The sequence below is a fragment of the Meriones unguiculatus genome, chromosome 17, assembly GCF_030254825.1.
Source record: "Meriones unguiculatus strain TT.TT164.6M chromosome 17, Bangor_MerUng_6.1, whole genome shotgun sequence".
In the NCBI taxonomy this organism is placed as follows: Eukaryota; Metazoa; Chordata; class Mammalia; order Rodentia; family Muridae; genus Meriones; species Meriones unguiculatus.
In genome coordinates this window covers 46,911,982-46,927,855 of record NC_083364.1, presented here as the reverse complement: position 1 = coordinate 46,927,855, position 15,874 = coordinate 46,911,982, and the positions used below count along the sequence as shown (strand labels likewise).

The following is a 15,874-nucleotide window of genomic DNA, read 5'->3' as shown; positions in this document are numbered from 1 at the left end:
CAAGCATCATGTTGTGAAAGCTATTAGGCAAGTAGTCTGAAGCCTGGAGTATCCTATAGGAGCGTGCAGAGCGAGTCGTACCTGAGAGCTCTAATTCTGCATGGCTGCATGTGACCTTGAGAGAGCCCCTGGTTGTATGAGTTGTTTCTGACTCAGTGGCAGGCTGGGTGATCATTTTTAGAGTGAAGCTCTTAGCTGTTTTTCCTTAGTGCAGATTTCAGCACAAGCAGAAAATACTGGTTATATTTTTTAGTGTTTGTTGCTGTTTCTGAGGTAGAGGCTTGCTATGAAGTCTTGGCTTGCCTTGAACTATCTTGTGATCCTCCTGCCTCAGCCTCTAGTATGATGGGACAGCCTGCATACACCCCTGCTCTCAGATCTCTCTTCGAATTTTAGAAAAGGTTTTCAGATTCTAATTAAATCAGTTTGCTATGACATTTTAAAATGACAAATATCATTATATTACCTTGCAGGAAAAAAAAATATATTACTTCGGTGCCACGATAATTTCACAGACTTGATTTCCTTGTTACCTTTAGCTTTTTCATACACCATATGTATCAATATACTTTTTCATTTTCTCTGTGGCCTGGAACCAAACCCAGGGTTCTATGCATAATAAGTAAGCATTCTACCACTGAGCTATCTCCTTAGACCCAATAAGTGTAATGTGAGGCAGGTAACTCTTTAAACAGAACAGAATAAAGACATATGATACTACTTATCAGTTTGTATGCGTGTGTGATGAGGTCTGCATTAATTTGAAAGGCTGCTGTTAAAAACAAAACATTAAGTTTACATGTAAAATTTATATATTTACCATTATTAATATATGCTTAGGATTTATCTGGTACTTCCTTTGTTCAATATTAACAAGAAGAGAGTAATATATATATATATATATATATATATATATATATATAAAATCTTCCACTGGGAATAAAAGATAACATTGCGATGTCCCTAAATTCAGGGGCATATTGATCTTCATTTCATTTTTAAAATGAAGTATTATGGGTATATAATTGCTTAAGCCAACATAACCCAAAAATAGACCCTGCAAGCTTACCTGGTAGATTTCTAAACCAGTGGTTGCACAGCACTGGCTGGGATTCTAGCAGAGAAGAAAAGAGACAGGTCAGAGGCAACTTGGGAACTGAGATTGTTCAAGGACTTTTCTTATCATTCACACTAGTCATTTTCCTTGACATCCATATGATAATTGATAGTAATTATGTCATATAATGAAATGGAGATAATTTATTTAAATAACTAGAAAATGGTCTAGATCATATACAGTAGAAAGCTTTTGCATATATAATATTTTACTCTCTACTTTTGGTGGCAGAGGGGAATGTTGGGGCAGGGTCTGGCTGTAGTCCAGGCTGCCTTGTGGTCTTGAATCACAGTAGATCTTCCTGCATCTATCATCAGGGCTACCTCTGAGGCCAGGCCTGCAGTACAGGTCAGTGGGGGTTAACCAGCTGTTATTTGCTCTGCACAGTTTGCTGCTGCTGGTTCTGCTGAATGTGACGCTGTTTCTGAAGTTGTCAAAGATCGAGCATGCTGCTCAGTCCTTCTACCGGCTTCACCTCCAAGAAGAGAAATCTTTAAAGTACGTTCCCCCACCCTAGCCTGCCTGTTTCCACCACCTGTTTCTTTGTCGTAGAAAACTTAGCTTTAGGAATTCTGGTCTGCTGTATCTTGTATACATGTTTAGCTTTTTTTGCAGGAAGCATAACTTGGGGGTTGATTTGATGTTTTCTTTGCAATTCATGGGGCACAGTAATTTCTATAAATAAAAGAAGGATCTGGAGTTGTTTTCATCAATTTTAAGTTTTTTTTTTCCTTCCAGCTTAGTCTCTGATAGATTCTCAAGAACAGAAAATATTCAGAACAAAGACCAGGCCCACCGTTTAAAAGGAGTGCTTCAAGATTCCATAGTGATGTTGGAACAGGTAGGCCAGTCTGTGCCTCAGGGGCTTGGACAGGGAGGGCCCCAGCTGGACAATCTTTAGATGTATGTACCTTCTCTACAGTTGCTTAGTAACTCTCTCCGCCTGCTTCATCATTCTCACTTTTGGCTCATGGTTTTCTCCCACTCAGTGGGTGACCATGCCTTATAAAGAGCTAAGCCATCCTCTTCCATCTCTACGCACACCTATATATTGTCCTATCCTCAAACCCCTTCATTCTTTGTAATCGGTGCTAGGAATGGCTCAGCACAGGAAACTCCATGCCTCGCACAGAGTCCAGGCTGAAACAGATAACCCATGTTTGCTGAATGAACAGATGAATGAATACAGTAAGGAAGGAGATCTATTTCTTGGTCTCAACTTGCTTCCAGTCTTAACAGAGAAGTCAGGTTTCCTACAGGCTTTCAAACCTGCTCTTAAAAGCACAGAACCAAGTAGTGCAGGAGCGTGAAGTAGGGTGGTGTGCAAGGGGTTCAGGGAAGATCCTGTGGGGTCAGTAGGTGTAGGTTAGTTTTGGAACTGTGAAGAGGACCCTGAGTGGGCTAGGAAGATGTGGCCCCACCAGGAGGCTTGATGTGCTCAGCGGGGAGAGAAAGGACCACTGAGCCTTGAGAAACATCTAAGAAAACAAGCCTTTCCGTTTGGATCGTTAGATGGGCTTCCTGGAAAGTACGCTGCAGGAAAAACTGCAGTCCTCTCGCACCTGTTAAGATAACACTCTTTGGAATTCATGTAGCAGATACCAGAGAAGTGGGTATTTGATGGTCAGTGCTTTGAGGACACACACGCGCGCGCGCACATACACACACACACACACACACACACACACACACACACACACACACTTTTGCAGTAAAGTAATCGGCCAAAATTGAAGTCTGATTTTTGATCATTTATTTATTTTTTGCAGCTGAAGAGCTCACTCATTACGCTTCAGAAAACCTTTGATTTACTGAATAAGAACAAGAGCGGGGTGGCGGTGGAGAGCTAGTGCTGAGCTGTGGGAATCGAAGAGACACCTGGGCCTAGAAGACAACATCTGGAAGGAAACGAGGACGAAGACTCTCACTGTCACAGGACATTTCTGATATTTTTATTACCAGGATTCCTACTAGGAAAACCTTATTTAAATAACATTTACTTGATGGTTACTCTCAAATAGCCTTAAGACTCTATATTTTCACTTCTTATAGAGATTTTTTTTTAAGCTGTGAACTTCTCCAGTGAACCATGAAATATATTTTGGAATTGAAATTCTGAGACACAAAAGGGGAAGGAAGACACTGTGGGTCCTGTGGCTTCTCTTCTATAGTGAGGCCTGTTGCTTGATCATTTAAATTTGTTAGCGGAGCCCCTGTGTGCCCAGTGGGCTGTGCTCATAGCTGAGTTTAAGAGCCTAAAAAGCTAAAGACGAAACCCCTCAATCATTTCTCTTTCAAGGATCATTTTCCAAGCGCATACATTCCAGGTTTGTGTCTTTACATTTTACAGTGTCTTAACGGACTTGGCATGCCGAAGCCAAAGGCATTGCTAACAACATTTCTGAGAAGGCTGTAGGGAATGAAAATACTGACTAAAGGGAAAGGGCTTCTCTCCGTGAGTCCTGGCTCATCTCCCCGGGGCGGGGTGTAGAGTAATAACTCCTGTCGTTTTGTTTTGTTTTGTTTTGTTTTGTTTCTGATAAGGACATATGAAGTATCCGGCAGTGAGCAAGAGTGACTGGATCAGAACCTTGCAACCGTTAACTGTCAAAGTGAATGCTTTTGTGGTTTCTCTCAAACTACTTCATAATATACCTCAAAGATTACCCATGTTGCTTTGTAGATACAATACTAAATATGTGTTCAGAACTAATAAAATCTGAATCTGTTCTAAAGATTGACTTCAGTAAAACCCAAGATGGCCAACTTGTCATTTTTTTTTCCTTCTGTTTCTGCTTAAAAACCAAACCAAAGCTAGAAAGCCTGGGGTAGGGAAAACCTGTACATAGGCCCACAGTTCTTACAGATTTGTGGGGCGATAAAAACCCAGAGAGGACTCTCTGGGCAATTCCACTGCAAACGTGCAGAGTACCGAAACAAAGTAGCTGAGAGGCCTGGCTGGCAGACCCATTCTCCAGGACCCTCCCGAGCTTGAACAAGTTGGATAAGCCTGGACTTGGGGGCAGCAGCGGGCCTAACGGGAAGGAGGGCGACGGTGCAGACGGAACCCAGCGCCTGTTGCGGCCGCCGGCGAACTCCCGCGGTCGTCTGGGGCCGGGCCGGTCCCCCGAGGGCCCCGGCGCAGGTGCGGGGTGGCCCGGAGCGCGGCGGGGGAGGGGCCTCGGGGGCAGGCGGCGCACGTGCGGGCGGCGGGATCCCGGCGCCGGGGGCGGGGCACCCGGAAGCGCGCGCCGACCCGCGGAGCGGCGGCCGGGGGCGACCGGGCTGGCGCGGCGGGCGCGCACACCGGCGGTGCTCACAGGTGGGCGACTCCGCCCGGCACGCCCGAGCCCGCGCTGCGGGGTCCGAGACGCGGCCGCGCCCAGAGGAGCCGGTCCTCCTCCCGGTCCCCGCCTCCGTCGGAGGGCAGGTAACTTCCCCGCCAAGGTCATTCTCCAGGCCCGCCCACGCCCGCGGAGCGCCGGGCTCGGGGTAGGCTGGACGGCGACCTCCGGGCTGCCGGGGGCTGGCTCCTGGCGTCCCCGGGCGGGTAGGGTGGTTGCAGCGCCCGGGGCGTCGCTGCCTGCACCTGCGAGGGTGAGTTTCCTCGGCGCGCAGCCTTGGGGTGGGGACTGCCCGGCCCTTCCCTAAGCCGGCACCCTCAGGTGAACTGGGCCGCCCTAGCTCTGCTGTCCCGGGCCGCGTGGTCGGCTGTCGCCATGGGAACGCCTGGTACCCAGATGTTGATTGCCTGGCTGGGAAGGGGAGGTGAGGATGCTCAGAGCCACAGGAGTCAAGGAGCCCCCCTGTCAGGCCATGTGGAGCCAGAAAAGCCTGCTGACAACAGGACCCTTCCACCCTTTCTTTTCATTTTTTTTATTGCTCAGGCGTTGGCGTTAATCAGAAGCGAGGATGTGTTTACAGGATGTGAGTTGAGTTCTTGCCGCCTTTACCTTCTGAGAGCTTCTTATGCCTCATGGTGACAGGCGCACATCTTTACACTAAAGGGCAGTATGAAGCCAGTAAAAAAAAAGAAAACGGAAGAACCCGAATTGGAGCCCCTGTGCTGTTGCGAGTACATAGATCGAAATGGGGAAAAGAACCATGTGGCTGCTTGCTTGTGTGATTGTCAGGACCTCGATGAAGGCTGTGACAGGTATGGTTCCAGATGCTGACCCCGCTGGTTCTACGAGACGTACCATTCTTTCAGAATGCTAGAATTTGCTCTTGCTATCCCAGAGGATCTAAAAATAGAGAATTGTTTTTGATGTCAGGTGTGAGGATTTTATGAAGATGAGATAGGTAGCAGCCCACAGTCATTACGTTCGTGAGGACTTGAACAGCTTTCGTTTTAAAAGATGGTGATAGAGAGAACATGCAGAAAAAGAGAGAGTAGGCGAATTAAATGGATTGAACACAATTCTGGCCAAACTGCAAGTTTAAATGAACATTCCAGAAAGTTCTTTTATTCTCAGTGATCATAGCAGAGTCCACTTAAGGAGTCGTTTTCATTTGGTCACATGGAGCTTGGAGGTTGAAAGATGGTTCTTCTGCTCTTGGTTAACCCCTTGTTTCTGGGGAGAGGCCACACACCCCCACAGAGAGGGGCTGTTTTTATGTGAGCAACAAGGCTGTTCCGATTCTAATATTGTCTTATCTTTGGCCTTTACTGTCACCACTATCTCTGTGATCGAAACTGCCAAAAGTTCTTAGCCTCAGTGGAAAACATTTTGTATCAAGCAGCAATAAGCTGGCTTTAGCCATTTTTCTAAATATATATATTTTCAAATGTCTACTTATGGAAAGCATAATGTGAGAGGAAGACAAGATGTTGGAGACAAGCTTTTCCCAGAAATTGTCCCTTCTGGTTACAAAGTCACTGTAACTGTAGATTGTTCATCCAGCCCAGAAAAGCTTTGCATGGGGACCACTGCAGTTTCCTGTCAGGCTCGACTCTTAAAGCCCTTAACCTCTTTGTAATTGTTCCTTGTCTTTTTCTACAGTCTTTTTTTTTTTTTTTTAATAGGTAGCCTTAAATATAGCTTCTTTGGACTTAGTCTAAAATCCATACTGAGAAAATGGAGCACTTCGCCCTAATGAGTGGAGAAAGGATGCTGTTTCCATAATGGCTGTCACTCAGGACTGTGGCTTTTCCATTAACTCTGCTCACTCTTCCCCTCTCCCAACCCTTGGGGTGCCCCCTGAGTTCTCTCCTCTCCCCTACCTCTACCTTTTTTCCTGGAGACAGGCTTCCCTGTTTTCACTGCCCCTGCTGCTCTGTGACTCTAGGAGATCATCCTCCACTCACTTTAAGGTTTGACCTGCTCCAAAAAACCCCCCAAAACAAAAAAAAAAAAAACAAAACAAAAAACAACAAACCAAACCAAAACAAAAAACCAAACCAAAACAACAACAACTGTCTGCACTACCTTTTCTTTCCTGCCTGTCTTAGTTCATGTAGGCTGCTGCAACAGAATCCTCCAGAATGGGTAAATTACAAGTGATAGAAGTGGACTGCCTGTGGTTTCGGAGGCGGAGAAATCCAGGCAGAGTGCTGGCAGACTTAGGATCTAATGTGAACCCTCTTCCTCATGGAGAGCATCTTCTTGCTACGTCCCCACTTGGCAGAAGGGACGAATGCCCTGCCTTCCGTGGTCTTCTTTTATGTGGATGGTACCCTGTTAACCTCACACTTCCTAAAAGCCCTACCTCGGAGTAAGATTGCATTGACGGTTAGGTTTGCACTACATAAATTTTGGCCACAAATATTCTAGCCTTTTTGAATGTACCTCTGGCCCCTCCAAGTAATGCACGTACATACATGGCGGCAAAACACTCACACGCATAAAGTAATAAAAACTAGAGAAGAAAGAAACGACAGACTGTGTACTTGTAAAAGGACATCCCCATGGCAGAAATGAGAAGTGGGAAAGAAGAAAGGAATGACAGGTCTCATCCCCATGTAAGCCTTAAAGACACTGTTTGATATCCTACCTTCCGGACACGCTGAGCTAGAAGTTGGTGCGGCTCACGCTGCAGCTTTCATGGGGCAGAGGTCGTGTGCTCCCTGGGCCATTATTTGGGGTCTTGGCAGTCCCTCCCCTACGGTTTTACTAGGCACTGCCTCATGAGGGTCTCTGCAGTGATCCCATACCCGTGTATGGGCACACACGACAGTGCCCTAGTGAGGGCTCCGTGGCCTCAGCCTTGGTGTTCTCCGGGACATTCGTTGGCATCTACATGGATACAGCAGAGCCCCCACAGCGCTTGTATTCTGTGGGCTGTAGAGTTGGGAACGTATGACGCCACCCAAGCTGTCTACTGATGCCCTGGGGAGTAGAGGTCCCTGCAGCCTACATTGTAGCTGGCTTTACAGGAACCACACCCGGGGTTGCTGTGAGACGCTGCACCGGTATAGGGAGCAGGACTTGCTGTGGTCCTCGGCAGTGAGCCCTGAGGTTTCATGAGCCATTTTTTTCACGGAATTATGCTGCCATCAAGGCCCAAACATTCTAGGCTTAGGATGGAAGCACAGCCCCAGGTTGAACGGCTTTAGGGTCATCTTCCCATTGTCTTGATGTGTACCATTCTGATCTCATGATGGTCTCTCCCATGCAGGCTGTTGTGGTTGTTTCTGTGTAGACAGACTAAGAAGGCCAATAACTTCCAGATCGTCAAGTTGTGTTCCCCCTTTGATATGTATTATGTCTTTAAAGCCACTGTATGTGTGTTATGTATGTGCATGTGCACGTGTGTGCTCCCAGTGGACAGTGGCTGGCGTCAGATATCTTTCTGAATTGTTTTTCTGTCCTACGCTCTGAGATAGTGCCTCTCACTGAACCACAGATCCTCAGTTGGCCAGACTGGCTGACAAGCAAGCTCCAGGAGTTGTTTTGTCCCTCCCCGCCCCAACTCCAGCAGCCTCCCTTCCTAGCACTAGGATTGCAAGCTCATTCCCCCAGGCCACTCTTTTTATAATGTATGTGCCTGTGTATACATGCATGTTCCATGGTTTCACATGGAGGCCAGTGGAAAACCTGCCAAAGGTGGTTCTCTCCTATCTTGTGGACCCTGAGGATTGAATCAGGTCATCAGCATGGTGGCAAGCATCTTTAACTACTGAGTCCTCTTGCTAGCCCCATGTCCAGATTTACACATGGGTGCTAGTGATCCAAACTCAGTGTTCTTGCTGTCACAACAAGGACTTTGCTAACTGAGCCATCATTCTAGCCCCTAAAGTTGTCATCATCACCATCATCATTTTTCTCGTTTGTACGTGTATTTGTGTGTAGGACAGAAGTGTGTCAGATGACTTACACAAAAGATCCCTACCCTAATTTTCAAGTCAGGGTTTCTGCACTGACTCTGGAGCTCACTGACTGGGTTGACTGGCTGGCCAGTGAGCTCTGGGGATCCACTGCCCCCTCTGCAGTTCTGGGGTTACAAAAACATGTCCCTGCACCTGCCTTTTTACGTGGCTGGTGGGAACTCAACCCATGTCCTCAAGTTATACAGCGAGCACTTTGCCCGCCGAGCCATCTTTCCAGCCCCTTCATTTCCTTACTTCCATTTGAGCTTAGAGTTCAAGAGAAGCTGAGAAGCACCTGAACACTTTGATTAGAGATTTCTTCTATCATTATTCAGTCCCCTTGATCTTCAGGCCTACCTTCTACAAAACACTGGGACATGAACACAGTTCAGCCACCTGTCTCATAATTGGTGTTTTCTTGTTGCTTCTTCATGTGGTGAAAAAAATCAGCAGGCTCCTTTGGCCTCTTCTATAAAGGTTCTAATCCTATTTGTGAGGACTCTTCTGTCGTACATCTCTTACAAGATCAGCCTTCTGAAGGTCTCACTGTATTGTTCACTCTGGCCATGAATTCCTCAGCTCAGTAATCCTCTTGCCTCAGGCACTCATGAACTGTGAATGAAGGTGTGTGCCACCATGTCCAGCAGCCTCATCTCTTAATTCTCATGTGTTGAGGATCTGGTTTTAAAATTGGAACACTCAAATAGCAGCATGCCTAACCGTGCAAAGTCAGCAGACACTGTTCTTCAGTCACTGGACCTATTTTAGTTTGTTCTTCATTCTTGCTTATGCAGACTCCTGTCTAGGGCAGCCTAGTTCATTCCCAGGGCCCAGGACAGGCTTTGAATTGCATCCATTTCTCTATGCTGAAACAGCCCCTTCTTTCTTTGCTAGCCATCAAGGTTAAGTACAGACCACACCTTCCCACTAAGCCCATTTGCTGTCTGTCTCCTGAGCTTAAGAGTTTAGAATACCCTTAGAATACCCTTGCCACTTACTTAATACCTTTTGATTCTCACTGTCAATATTTTAAAAAATCCATTTGAGTGTACACTACTCAGGTCTAGACATTTGTAAGGAATATGTGTTTATGCCTGTGTATTCAAGAAAGAATGCTGATAGTTAACATTTATAACATCTTCTTATTTAAAGAAATGATCCCTGAATCTAAAAAGCTTGTGTTTAGGACTGAGGGAATGAGATGTTGGCTTGTGGTGTCTTCTCATTTGTGGTGCTGTTTGACACCCAGGGCCCTGTAGTTTTTAATTCACCAAATCCACGTGAAGCACACTCTTCTGTTCTCTCTGAATAGATGGCTCAGCTGTGAATCAGTGCGTCCAGAGACTTGCGAGAGAATCACAGACACAATTTCTGATCGCCTCCGAATCCCTTGGCTCAGAGGAGCCAGAAAAGTTAATATTAGCATCGTCCCTCCACTCGTGCTTTTGCCAGTTTTCCTTCACGTGGCTTCCTGGCATTTCCTGCTGGGGGTGGTGATTCTGACCTCCCTTCCCATGCTGGCACTTTGGTACTACTACCTCACTCACAGAAGGAAAGAGCAGACGCTGTTTTTCCTGAGCCTAGGACTGTTCTCCCTGGGCTATATGTACTTCGTGTTCCTGCGGGAAGTGGTCCCCAAAGGGCATGTGGGGCCCACCCAGCTGGCTCTTCTCACCGGCGGTTTAGTTCTGATACTCTTAGCCTTGTACCGAGCCAAGAAGAATCCAGGCTACCTCATCAACCCAGCATGCAACGACAGATCCCCAAGCAACAGCCCAATCGAATGCCTAATTCAGAAAGGGCAGGAAAAGACCAAAGGGTTCTCTGGGACAGACGCCTCAGGGAGCCTCAACAACCGCACACCGAAGGATGATAGTAAGGGCTCCTCCAGGGTGGGCCTCGACAGCCCTGCCAAAGTCAAGGAAGACTGGTGTGCCAAGTGCCAGCTGGTGCGGCCCGCCCGGGCCTGGCATTGCCGGATATGTGGTATCTGTGTAAGGAGGATGGATCATCATTGTGTCTGGTACGTTGGAAAACTCTGGGAGGACAGAATTCATGTCCTACCCATATTTGATCTTCCTTTGTGCTGTCCTAAAACATCTCTCTTTCCCAGTTTTGCACCTTGTAGATATTTGTAGGCTGTGAGGATGTTCCCGCTTAGTCATCAGGTTTTTGAGGCTCACAGATTTAGTGCCTTCAGTCATTTCCTGAAGATTAGCAGAAACACTTAAGGAGTTTTTTTTTTTTTTTCCTTCCAATTTTCCTCTGATTGATTTAACAAAAAATATTAGGAACTGTGGTGACGACTTGGTTGGTAAAATGTTTGCTGTGCAAGCAAGAGGACCTCCGTTCTCCCCTCAACACGGCCATCCCATCTAGCTGAATTAGCAATTTGCTGGTTCAGTGAGGACCCTGACTAAAAAATAAGGTGGGGAATGATCGACGAGGACACCAACAGCAACTTGTGTTTCCACATCGCATGCTCACCTTCATACACACAACACTCACACATACACACGCATGCGCACACACAATCAGTACAGGTCTTTTTCTCTGTTACTCTTGGACGGAGAATTCTGGGAAGTGGTTCCTGTTTTCAGGTGACTGTTGTTGCATATTCTTAACTATATAAGGATATATTGCTTTATAGCCTTAATCACTTTATGCATCAAGGGACTTCCCCTCACTGTTGTGGAGTCCAGGACCTATCCGATATCCCTGGATTGGTTATCTGCCAGGAGACTGGCTTTGTTTTGTATCTTCTGGCTGGCTAGTGACAAAATCACATCAGGCCCATAATATGAAGTGCAGCATATTAAACTCCACCAAGTAACACTGAGCTGGGGTAGTGTTAGCACTCAGCTTTGACTGCTGTAGGCAGCAGGTTTGCAGTTTTATTGCTCTTGGGGTGGTTCTGGCTGATGGAGTACACTTTAGGTCTGAACAAAAGAGGAGAGAGTGAGAATATAGGAAATGCCTGGAGGGTATTCAAATGTCCCTAGAGTGCATGGCCCTAGGATGGGGACAGCCCTAGGGACTTATCTTTAGGTATAAGGTAGTTTTTATTTTTATTTTTTTATGACATGCACTTATCTTTGTAATTTATCCCCATTGTGTTCAGGAGTATGTCCGGTTATTTCCAAATGCCCAGAGTCTGACAGTTTGTCCCACAGGAAACCTCAGGCCCCCGAGCATTCTAGGATGCATGTACAGAAGAGGTGGCCTGTGCGCCTTGCCCTCACAGAGGCCATGACACAGGACCCTTGTTTCCCTGACCCACTTCATAATATCTTGTTCTGTATAGTATTAACTGTTTTGGATCTTTTCATTGATCTCTTCAAATTTTGGGAAAGTATTTCTGACTGAACTTTTTAAAGTTTTCATAACTGCTTAATTTCAGCTTTCCTCATACCTGGATAATAGACGTCACTTATTAATATTTAGGAACAGGGGCTGCGGGTGTAGCCCAGTGGTAGAGTGTTTGCCTTGCATGCATGATTAACCAGGCTCAATCGTCAGCATGCATAAAAACTCCACATATGCATGCACATTATATGTTTAGATGTGCACAGGCTGTATGTATAGGTAGATAGATCTGTTAGCTGGGTTCTGCTTTTGTGCTAGTTCTGGCTTCAGACAACATGATAATGGTTCTGCTTGTTTCCCTAAAACTGAATACTAAAATGACTGTTTCATAACCGAAGTTCCTGCTGCCCGTAACTTAAAGGCTTTCTTGTATATCGTGAGTCACACGAGACATTTTCAAATGTGTCTGTTTCCCCGCCCCTTCTGCTGTTTTGAGGATAAATAGCTGCGTTGGAGAATCAAACCATCAAGCATTTATACTTGCCCTTTCGGTCTTCCTGCTCACTTCGGTGTACGGGATATCGCTGACCTTGAACACCATTTGTAGGGACAGAAGCCTCTTCACAGCCCTCTTCTACTGTCCTGGAGTTTACGCTCATTACAGGTAGGTAGCAAAGCCGTCTGTCAAGAGGGCCAACCAGGAAGTAATAGATGTTGCCAGACAGGTGGTTATTTGCTCCTGTGTTAGCAGTTCTCAGTCAAAGCATAGGATAGGCTTTGGGGATGGCGGGCATCCCTAAAATTGCCGACAAAACATTGCAGTGGTTCTGGGAGTATTTCTCCGGTAATGTCAGCAGCATCATTGATGGTACACACCTTTAATCCTAGCACTTGGGGTGCAGGGGCAGGTGGATCTCTCTGAGTTCAAGGCCAGCCTGTTGTACAGATCAAATTCCAAGACATCGAGGACAACATACAGAGACCCTGTCTCAGAACACCAACAAGCAGGCCTTGGCTTTGTCAGGGACTCCACCACGCAGCCCAGAGGGTTCTTTGTGCCCGAGGTCACAGCATGGTTTTTCTTTTTCTTTTTGAGAAGTGTTTCTATCTTTATAACCTTTCTTTTCTCCTAACCTCTCAAGGTTTGCTCTAATTTTTTTTTTTTAATTCACCACTCCTGATTACTGTATTATCTAGGTCAAAATTCTGGAGGCCTCATTAGGTGAGAACCCATTTATAAGCTCTACCAATCTCCACACAGTGGTCTAAGTGGGATTCTTCTGTGTTGATCTTGCCACTCCCAACCACACACACCAGGGTGCTCTTGCTACTGCTACCCCCATACAGGGAGGGTGTTCACGCCACTCCCATCCCTACAGACCAGGGTGTTCCTGCTGGCCCTACCTCCTTACACACCAAGAGTGCTCCTGGCACCCCTGCCCCCACGCACCAAGGGTACTGTTTTTACTCCTGGCCCTGCCCACCAGCGGAGCATCCTGCCCGTACTTTGTGTTCCTTCCCTCAATGTGCTTCCTGGCCTCTGGTTCGTTTCTCCTCTTTCTTCTTATTCCTTGTTCTCAGAGCCTCTGCGTTTGCTATCAAGGGTCCCTGTGTGGTGTTAGTTCTTATTAGTCTGTGGCAGAGCTCGCCACCCTGCATCGGGGCATCACAGATACTTTAGAGTGATTATTAGCCTTCTTGTGGTGACCTGTAGACAGTCACTGTAACATTCTTGGCCAACATGAAGCAAAATGCCCTGTGTGCTTGGGTGGGTTGAATCAACTAGTCCTTCCATTATTTCTCACCTCACTCCATGCAGTGCTTCCTGTCGCCTCCACTTTATGGTGAAGTTCTGGATTGTCATCTGTGAGGTCCTGTTTACCTTTACAGATGAAGAGTCTCTGTGTGTTTCTTTCCAGCTCATTCTTCACGTGTGTGTGTGTGTGTGTGTGAATGAGCATAGCCTGATCTTTGATTATTCTAACAGGCAGCTCCTCCCTACAGTTTATAGATGAACCTGAAAGATGTATTCCTGCCACGTGTGGTTTGAAATGTTAGGTTCCTATGGATTTTTTCTTTAATTTTAATTTAATTACATGGGTTGAATGTATGCCAAGTATGTGTGGCCACTCACAGAGGCCAGAAGGGAGCATCTGATCCCGGGAGCTGGAGTTGCAGGTGGTTATGTGCTAACTCAGTATGGTGCTGGGAACTGCCCTCGGGTCTCCTGGAAGACCTATGAACTGTTGCTCTAGCCTGGCTCCTTCATGCATAAAGGGCTGTTGATGTTGAGAGTTGTCCTCTGAGTGCTAGGCAGCACTAGATAGCCCTGTTTCTCGATTTCCATCTACAGCTTCCTAGAGGACACCAACAATGCTTTCGTGGACTCTGCTTCCTCCTGAGTTAGATGCAACTTAGGACTTGATCATTCATTCAACAGACACGTGCTGAATACCCTGATGTCTGTGAAGTGTAAGAGAAGATCCTTTGCTAAGTAACATGCTAGAAAATATGTACCAGCAATCCAAAGGAGAATTAAAAGGTCTAATTGGCTTTGTCATTCTGAGGAAGCTAAGATCTTTTAGTTGGGGTCTGGAGAGGGTTCTCAAGTTCTTACTAGTGAGTACAAAAATGTTCAGAAGGCCCCTTTCTCCGCAGCTCGGCTCTGTCCTTCACCTGCGTGTGGTACTCTGTGATCATCACAGCGGGCATGGCCTACATCTTCCTCATCCAGCTAATAAACATCAGCTACAATGTGACGGAGAGGGAAGTGCAGCAGGCCCTTCGGCAGAAGACTGGGCGCCGGCTCCTCTGTGGGCTCATCGTGGACACAGGCCAGTACAACAGGGGCTTCCTGCGCAACTGGCTCCAGTTCTCCACCCTGGGCACACACACGGTCCACAGCCTGGCTGAGGACATTGTCTGAAGTGCCTTCCGTGCAGCTCTGAGGGCCGCTCCTCTGCCTGTCCTCAGCATATCACACGCCACGGCCATGCAGGACTCATCTTCATTGCCCGCTTCTCAGAGGGTGTACAGGGCTATGCTCAGGTTTGGAGAGAGGACTGAAGAAAGGGTCATTTTCCTTCTGCTTTCTTAACTTAAGGGATTTTTAATAATGAAGCAGCGAGAGCAGAGCCATTTCTTTAGTGTCACCTTGTTGACTCAGAAACCGGGAGCTGCAAAGAGGGTGTGGATTACTCACCACACCCAGAAGGCGTTTCCGCCCATTTGTATGAGGAAGTTAGTTAGAACTAGGATAGTTCCTAGTCCTTTCAGTTCTTAACAGCCATATGACCCCTCGGTAAAGTCACTTTTCCCAAGTCTCAGGTTCTTCTGTGTGGGGGCTTCTGCCCGGCTACCTCAGGAGCAGCCACGAGGGCGACCTGAGGAGGGTGTAGAAAGCACTCCTGTCCAACTCAAGCCCTCAGAGGTATCAGTATTATTAGGAAATCCCTATGGCTGAAGTAAACTGCTTGTAGATCAAAATGTTGAAGCCAATACTATTAAGACAATCAGTCTGTACAGTCGTGGAAATTCTTTTTAAGTGTTAGAGTTGTTCTCACAGGTTGGAGAGGACAAGAGGAACAGTGCTGGCCATCTCATCTTGAGAAGGACAGCTGAGGAAAATGACAGCTGTTATCTGTGCAGTGTGTAGTGGGCCGAAATTTAGGTGACAAATGTGTATGTGTTAATGTATCACTTTAGATTTATATAATTCTAACAATTTTCCCCTTCCTTCCACGCTCTACCTGACGAGGCACTGGCATATTGGTGACAGTGGCTGGAAGGAGAGGAGACTGCCCTGTGAGAACATTTTCCCTTTTTCCTGGCTGATTAATACCAAGGGCTTGGGTTTTTTATTATTATTATTGTTTGTGTATGTCTAGTGCTGTAGGTTTACAGCACTAAATGGGACCATGAGTCTGGCATGAACTCTGCAGGGTGACAGCTTCCCCATCCACATTGCTGCTCATTCACCCTCCCTACACACCAGTATCTCACTAGGAGAGAAAAACAGGGTAACCTACTTTCCAACACTGAACAGAATGCTGCTTTCTAGCTCTTCCCGGGATCTAAATTGTTCCTTTGTGTCTCAGAACTGAAGCTTAGGGAAGAGTGTAGCTTTCTGTAGAATGGGCCAT

At 46.6% G+C, this 15,874-nt stretch overlaps 2 protein-coding genes across 11 annotated transcripts in view; both read left to right on the top strand.

Moving 5' to 3' along the window:
* Positions 1–3,874, top strand: part of Gramd1c (GRAM domain containing 1C) — a 72,761-nt gene extending 68,887 nt beyond the window's left edge. For all 5 annotated transcript variants that reach the window (XM_021656789.2, XM_021656792.2, XM_021656793.2 and 2 more), the window contains 3 exons: positions 1,505–1,615; positions 1,856–1,958; positions 2,887–3,874. In XM_021656789.2, the coding sequence (XP_021512464.1) occupies positions 1,505–1,615; positions 1,856–1,958; positions 2,887–2,967 (295 nt within the window). In that variant the 3' untranslated portion in view covers positions 2,968–3,874. The remainder of the gene's footprint in view (positions 1–1,504; positions 1,616–1,855; positions 1,959–2,886) is intronic.
* A 239-nt stretch (positions 3,875–4,113) lies between these two features.
* Zdhhc23 (zinc finger DHHC-type palmitoyltransferase 23) lies at positions 4,114–15,247 on the top strand. Of its 6 annotated transcripts, XR_002477148.2 has the most exons (6): positions 4,394–4,547; positions 5,005–5,273; positions 9,739–10,449; positions 12,229–12,396; positions 14,086–14,204; positions 14,391–14,516. XR_002477148.2 is itself a non-coding variant. In XM_060370445.1 (5 exons), the coding sequence occupies exons 2-5, from the start codon at positions 5,131–5,133 to the stop codon at positions 14,656–14,658; spliced, it is 1,290 nt and encodes a 429-aa protein (XP_060226428.1). In that variant the 5' UTR covers positions 4,114–4,262; positions 5,005–5,130; the 3' UTR covers positions 14,659–15,247. The 6 variants fall into 6 exon arrangements, 5 of the variants coding, with proteins under 5 accessions (XP_060226428.1, XP_021512473.1, XP_021512472.1 ...); XM_060370445.1 differs by lacking the exons at positions 4,394–4,547; positions 14,086–14,204 and adding an exon at positions 4,114–4,262 and having other exon boundaries at positions 14,391–15,247; XM_021656798.2 differs by lacking the exon at positions 14,086–14,204 and having other exon boundaries at positions 4,388–4,547; positions 12,340–12,396; positions 14,391–15,247.
* The last annotated feature ends 627 nt before the right edge of the window (positions 15,248–15,874 follow it).

Coding starts and splice junctions, on each gene's coding strand:
- Zdhhc23 (XM_060370445.1), top strand. CDS start 5,131: ATGAAGCCAGTAAAAAAAAAGAAAACGGAAGAACCCGAATTGGAGCCC. Junction 10,450..12,228: donor ATGGATCATCATTGTGTCTG/GTACGTTGGAAA, acceptor TGCTGTTTTGAG/GATAAATAGCTGCGTTGGAG. Junction 12,397..14,390: donor GGAGTTTACGCTCATTACAG/GTAGGTAGCAAA, acceptor CTTTCTCCGCAG/CTCGGCTCTGTCCTTCACCT.